Source organism: Palaemon carinicauda, chromosome 7 (assembly GCF_036898095.1).
Source record: "Palaemon carinicauda isolate YSFRI2023 chromosome 7, ASM3689809v2, whole genome shotgun sequence".
NCBI lineage: Eukaryota > Metazoa > Arthropoda > Malacostraca > Decapoda > Palaemonidae > Palaemon > Palaemon carinicauda.
Genome location: NC_090731.1, coordinates 60,108,871 through 60,116,370, shown reverse-complemented (window position 1 = coordinate 60,116,370; position 7,500 = coordinate 60,108,871). Strand labels below are relative to the sequence as shown.

The window sequence follows — 7,500 nt, the reverse complement described above, 5'->3', positions numbered from 1 at the left end:
ACAATCCTTATTTTTTAATCAATCTCATTTCCTGAGCATAAGTCTTTGGTAGTTAGGTTTCTACTGGATTGTCGTTTTAGATTAAGCCTGCCTTATGATGGCACGGGCTCAAGCTAGTTATTGTTATATTTTATTTTATTAAGTTATGGAATAACAGCACAGTAAAATGTTCGTAAAAGAGCAGCCTGCAAGTCTTTTGTTTGAAAAAAAGATTAGATCTAAAAAAAAAAATAAAAAAAAATATATAAAACTAGTATACGAAGTTCCGAAAAAAGGAATAAATTTCTATTCAATAGTATCACTAATGATTGATTGTTCTAAAAAGGCGTTAGTATTCTTCATTTGACATTAATATATGATCAATTCCTAATGTATTACTATTAATCAGTACTAATGTTTTAAAATCGAATGCTCTGCCTAGTAAAAAAAAAATTGTGCTGAAAATGTTCCTTTAAATTTCTAGAGTTAGAATGAATGGAAGAATTATTTTCTATACATTTCAGATTCCTCAGATTTCAAGAAGCAGGGCTCCTCAGTAAATGGGTGGATGAAGAGTTTAGAAAACTACCTCGAAATCCATCTGCCAATGAAGGAAAGGAAAGGAATTTTGCCATCACCGTAACCCACCTTCAAGTAAGTCTAAATACTTTTTTATCAGAATGCTGATATAACTAAAAGATGCGCTTGTGGTGTCCGATGTGGTAACGGCCCTGATTGATGAACGCCAGAATGGGTTCAAGTCCCGCTCAAACTCGTTAGTATCTTTGGTCGCTGCAACCTCACCATCCTTGTGAGCTAAGGATGGGGGATTTGGGGGAGCCTATAGGTCTATCTGCTGAGTCATCAGCAGCCATTGCCTGGCACTCCTTGGCCCTAGCTTGGGTAGAGAGGGGTCTTGGGCGGGCATTATATATATATATATATAGTCAGTTTCCAGGTCATTGTCCTGCTCGATAGGGCAATGTCACTGTCCCTTGCCTCTGCCATTTATGAGCGGCCTTTAAACCTTTAAACCTTTAAAAGCTAACTGCCATTAAACATTCAATTGATCACCTTTTGGTTAAGGTATAACTGCAAATGTACAAAATAACACCATTAAAACTTTAGCAGCAAAAACACAGGAAATTAATTGAGGTACTAGAATTTCCTTATTGTGTTTGTTGAAAATTTCTTTCATTGCAAAGAAGTAAATCTTAATCTTGGCGTTTCTTTTATTAAACTGGATTCAATATCATTCCTTTCAATGGTTCATTTGCTTTACTCTAATTTGAAAGGTGACAGATCTCCCACTGTACATATAAATGAATTCTTTTTGTTAAACGTCACACCTAACTATTTTCATAAATGAATGTCTAAACTTGTGAGAGATTTTCACTGTTAAAATACTTTAAAAAAAAAACACCGTAATTTTGATCGGAAATTCTCCGTAAAAACATAGTTTTCGGTCGCATTTCAGTAAAACACAGGCGACCGTAATTCTTACCCTACTTAGTTATTACATTTTGCGGGATAGTGACCGTAATATTACTCCTTTACGTCAGTATGTCCTTTTTAAAACGATAAATACCTGGCAACATTTATATCAGGATTTTTACCCGTTTTTTTATGGCAAATTTTTAAAAGTGCATGATGAGATGTAATAACCACGATTCTTCTCCCTTCCAGGCTGCATTTTATATTTATTTCCTGGGAATGTTTGCGGCATTGGCTGCCATGCTCATGGAAAGACTTGCAGCCAGAGGTAATGGAAAGATCCAATCGACTTCCGGATGAATCGAAAAACTCTCCACAATTGTCTTAGATGTCTCTTTTGCCGTAGATAAAACATATGAAATCAGATTCTCCAGGGTTATGGTGTCTATTGATGAAATGCGATAGATATCGCTGGCAATCATATTTATGGTGTATTTGAATATACCTACTTGGAAAATACACATACACATACACACCCACATATATATATATATATATATATATATATATATATATATATATATATATATATACATATATATATATATATATATATATATATATATATATATATATATATATATATAACGGATTTTGAGCAAAGCGAAAAATCTATTTTTGGGTGAGGTAGCCATGTCGTCCTGATGGAAGTTCCTAATTGGTAGCTTTCTAGGGTATATTTGACTGCAGTGATATTCCCAGAGAATTTTACCTTAAGGTATCAAGAATTCTAACTCCTGGAGCAAATATCCCTAAATAATCTCACAGGGATATCGCATAAAATCAGAGGACGTATTCTTGACAACATACATAGCTATCTTCGCCCCGAACAGTATTAACGCTTCAAAAGGGATATAGTGACAAGAATCAGAAACGAGAATGAAAAGAGAGCCGCTCATAAGGCATCTCTCCTATTCCGTTTCCAGTGTGTATCTGATGATGGCGGTGGTGCCCTCTTTATTCCTTTTCGTATAGCTCAACTACTCGGTGTTTTCCCTCGTGTTCTCTCGTTAATTTGGATTTAATTCAACTTGTTGATGACTTCTCCGGCCTCTTCTGCCTCTGGAAAGTTGAGTATTATCTTTACTATGTATAAATGTAAGCTCTTGTCGTTTTGAATTAAATCAAAAGTGATTTTAACGTAAACAAGAGCTGTTGCCTACCGGAGGCATCCTGGATGCTGTCGCTCGCTCTTATGGGTCAGTTAGTTAGCTAGAGCGACGTTCCCGGTTTGTTACGCTTTAATAATTTTGCTATTTAGCTACTCTAGAAATGCTTATATTGTTCGGTCAGTGTTAGCTCGGGGATTTTGACACGGTCGAGGTACCGATCCTGCCTTTCGCGAGGCTCGTAGCCTAGAATTCTGGCATTAGTACTTTCATGCATGGTATAAGTTTTTCCGAGTATTATTTTATTGAAGCTATAGGCAATTATTTTATACATGTGAGATATTGTTGAATGTTTTTTCCAAGATGGTATTATACGAGAGAGTTTCGGTGATTTAGGTAATCGATTCTCACCTTACCTAGCTTGTATTCTAGGTACAGTAGTATACTTTCGCACATCCCCGATTGTTCTTTTCTCCTCCGGAGGCCAATTTCAATCCCACTCTTCCTCTGAAAGCCCTTGGCTTATCCTAGTGGTTCTACCTGTATATTAATCCAGGTATTACTATCCTAGGATATTTCTGACCTGTCCTGATAACCAGAGTGACTGGTTTTTGGGTTTGGGCAGAATTTCAGAGTTTTTAGTCTGTGGTCTGCTTCTTCCTAGCATGGAGAATGAGTCTCCTTTGCTAGGTTAGGGGCGGACACAGGAAGCTTTGCTTCCCTAGTCCATGTTGGAAGGATTCTGATGATTCCTTCCTCTATTGGCCTAGCAGACTGTCCTGTGTCGTTTTTTCTCGGGCTGAAGAATGAGTTTTTCGGTTGCCCGACGAAATAACTTCACATAAGTTTGTTCTGGTTGGGAGGAGGATAGCAAGCATTGCCAATCTTCCTCCCTAATAGACAACTCTTGGTTAGGATGAGCTCCCTAACTGCTGAGTGTGTCTCTTGCTGGAACGAAGTCTTTAGGACCCTTATCCCTTCCCCACCTCTCTTACTTTTATTTTCTTGGCCATAGTCCTTCTTCCGTACCTAGTATAGGTTAGGATGGAGGACCGGCTCAGCTCTCTGCCACCCGGCATTACGTGCTGGCCGGCAGAGACCCTTTTTTCTTTGCAGAGTGAACCCCAGACCTCCCTTGGTCTCTCTTCCATGTCTGCCGGTAGAGCCCGGCAGGCTGTGGATTCTTTGGAAGCCTGAATGTTACATTCTCCCCTTCCATAAGTTCACTCTTTCTGGATGGAAGGTCGTATGGCATGTCGCCCTATAACCTTACATCCATACTTTTTCTCTGACAATTGTGTTGCACCCCTATCCCGGCTGCCGGCTTGAGAGCCGACAGCCGGGCAGGTAGAGGTTCTCTGATTCTTGGCTACTGTCGGCGGCATGGTTTTATTACCTTTGCCGGCTGGCAGTGGAATCACAGCCCGAATTTGCTGGCCGCTACGATTAGCGGCCGGCAGCCGGGTTTTAGTGTTTTCAGCCGTCGGCTGGCAATGATTTGCCGGCCGGCACACAGTCACAAATCAGAGGGCTGCCACCTATTAGTTAGATATAGTATATCTTTGATCTTTAAAGGGGTAGTTGCTGGCCGGCACAATAGCATGCAATGTACAGTAGTTGCTATATTCGTAGTGTAGTACACACTACATTAGTAGAAACTGCTGTACAGAGTTTGTGATAACACTAAAGTTCTTCATCATACTTAGTGTTATCTTGTACAGCCTTTTGTTGAGACCGTACTTTATATAGAAAGTGAGTTCTTTCTGTATTCCTTCAATCCCGTATATTAAAACTACACATTAAATTTCCATTTAGGAAATTACATAAGGTATTCTAGTATAGAATTAACCTTAGTTTTAATATTTTGGGAGGTTACGGCAATTGACTGGACAGGAAATACAAGTATGTGTCTTTCCTTCTTTCTTTTATAGCTTTTCTATATAAGCTAAATGTTTCAATATAAGTGAAAAGCATTCACTTGATACACATGGATATTTCTTCTCTTTACAGGAGGACCATCCTCCTGTAAAGACCATACGAAGTGCGGGAGTGTGTTCTGTAATGTCCGCAGTAAGTACTTCTGTGGACATCAATACTGTAGGAGGCACGCACCATGCGCAGCCTCCAGAGGTGATCTCCGGTATTGGGACCCTCAGGTTTGTACAGTATGTTCTAACCTGATTACTGAAGCTTTTGATGACCCCAAGTCGACAGAGTCAAGGGATACTGCCAGGGAAAAGTTGCGATCCTGGGTGAGGGGTTTTCAGACAAACACCTTAGGCCCCTACCTTCCAAATGAGAAGATGAGGGCCTACCTTTTCCCTAAAGCATCGGCTGATGCAATCATCCCCCAGCCTCAGGTGGAGATACCAACTACCCAGAATCCGGTGGATTCTGAAGTCTCGGCCGCCCTTCAAGACATCCAATTGGACGATAGAATGTCGGAGGTGTCGGATTCTATAGAGAAGGACCTTCTAGGAGAAGGTCAAGAGGAGGAGCTGTGCCAGACTCCTCAAGTAGAAGAGGAAGAAATCGATGAGGTGTCGGTTACATCGGTTCCGGACCCAGAACCTGTTCCCTCTACATCATCTGCTATCCCAGATGACCTGGGAAGGACTCTTTCTTCTATTGTTGAGATGATCCAACAAATTCAGAAAAAGAATGATGAGAGAGAGGCTGCAATGAAACTGGAGATATGTAGACTTGCAGCATCACGTGGGCCCCAGAAGCAACTCAACGTGAAGGATCTTCCTTTGTGTTCGGATACCAATCCTTGGAGGTATGCCAAACATATGCCAATGACAATTGGGAAGATCGTTATATCTGAAAAGTTGGGAGCAATTCCCCTGGAAGAGGTGGAATTTTGGCCCAATAAGGATTCCTACCCGGACTGTTATGTCCGCCTTAGGAAGGAGCCAGCCTCAAAGGAGGAGACTGAGCCGAAGGAGGTCATAGTTTTGGATCATAGTAAAGCTCAGGCGTTACTATTAAGCTCGATGAAAGAGAGGGGCTTCTTGAACTCAAAGGTGCCAGCCTTGAGTAAGAAGCTTCCCTCTTTTGTGGCCTCTCCTACCAGAGCCTTTCCCTTCATGAAAAAGGGATAAAAGGCAGCCTTAAAGGCAGTGGAGGCAGGGAAACCATGCCCCTCCTTGGAGGAGTGCAAGCCGTTATCTCTGACCTTGCCCTTGGACCAAGAAGACTGGAAGGACGTACACCTTACCTTCTCAGTTGGGAAGCTGGAAGCTGATATTGGTGAACGTCAGTTCGGTGAGGAACTCCCTAAGCTGTCGGAGTTTCTCTTGCGCAGGGAGCAAGAGACAAAGGAAAGACTTGCGGCATCAATGTCGTTGCAAACGATATTAGAAACAATGGCAAGTGACCCCAAGAACAAGGACATGTTCATAGTGGTGGCCAAAATTCATCTGGCCACGGTTACAAAGGATCTCTATAGCTTTATTAAAGCTAGGAGAGCCTGTGGAGAGTTCGTGTTCGCCTCGGCTACGGTGAGACACGAACCGTGGAAACTGATATCTGCTTGTATCTAGGGTAAAGACCTCTTTCCCAATGATGTGGTTAAAGAGGTAGTAGACAAGGCCGCCACAGAGAATAGGAACCTTCTCAAAAAGTGGGGCTTAGATCTTAAGAGGAAGTCTTCTCAGGATGATGGTCCCCAACCAAAGAGGAAGACAAAAAGGCCTAAGCCATCTTCTCGGCCGGCTATACCTTACCGACATCATCAACAGCAACAACTTCCTGTGTCCGCGGTGCCTCAGATGATGGCACAACCTCCAACCACGTACCAACTGGTACCTCATCAAGTGGCGACTCAGTCGCCAGTTTTTAACCCAGCCTTCGAAAGGCAGACTTCTTCCTTTTGTTCGAGGGCTAGAGGAACAGCCAGAGGCTCTTCTAGACGCCCTTCAAGAGGAAGGGGATTCAGGGGAGGATGCGGTCAAGGAGGCAAGGCCTCAGATCCACAACAGCAGAAGTGAGATGCTTCCTGTAGGAGGGAGGCTACAGCTATTTAGGGATCGCTGGACCTTCGATTCTTGGGCCCACAGCCTAATAAAGAATAGACTAGGTTGGAATTGGAGCAGCCCTCCACCTCAATTTCCTCAGTTCTCCCATCACTCAACACCCGTTTTGGAAGAACACGTCCGAGAGCTCTTAGACAAAAGAGTGATTCGGAAAGTTAAGTCCATCAAATTTCAAGGAAGGCTGTTTTTTGTTCCAAAGAGGGACTCAGATAAACTCAGAGTCATTCTTGATTTGTCGCCACTCAACAAGTTCATAATGAACTATAAGTTCAGAATACTCACACTTCAACACATAAGGACCCTACTGCCCAGAAGGGCATAGACTGTCTCTATAGACTTGTCTGACGCTTATTGGTATGTTCCAATTAATCGCCACCTCTCCTTCTACCTAGGCTTTAAGTTACATAGAAAACTTTACGCCTTCAGAGCCATGCCTTTCGGGCTAAACATAGCCCCAAGGATTTTCGCAAACGCAGCCGTCCGTCAATTACGCCTAAAGGGGGTCCAAGTAGTAGCCTACTTGGACGACTGGCTGGTGTGGGCAGCATCCAGGACAGAATGCATGCAAGCTTCTAAGAGAGTGATCCAGTTCCTGGAACATCTGGGATTCAAGATCAATATCAAAATGTCTCGACTTTCTCCAGCTCAAAAATTTCAGTGGTTGGGAATCCATTGGAATTTGGAGTCACATCGACTTTCCATTCCTGGGAAGAAGAGGAAGGAAATAGCAGGATCTGTCAAGAGACTGCTGAAATCCAAATGGATATCAAGACGCGAACGGGAGAGAGTGCTGGGCTCTCTACAGTTTGCTTCAGTAACAGATCCAGTGCTAAGAGCACAGCTAAAGGATGCAACAGGAATCTGGAGGAAATACGCATGAA

At 42.4% G+C, this 7,500-nt stretch overlaps 1 protein-coding gene across 1 annotated transcript in view; it reads left to right on the top strand.

The window, feature by feature from the left end:
* The window catches only part of LOC137644313 (uncharacterized), a 6,915-nt gene extending 5,142 nt beyond the window's left edge, over positions 1-1,773 (top strand). Inside the window, exons 5-6 of the mRNA XM_068377302.1 lie at positions 504-633; positions 1,666-1,773. Coding sequence (XP_068233403.1) covers positions 504-633; positions 1,666-1,773 — 238 coding nt within the window. The remainder of the gene's footprint in view (positions 1-503; positions 634-1,665) is intronic.
* Positions 1,774-7,500: the final 5,727 nt, after the last annotated feature.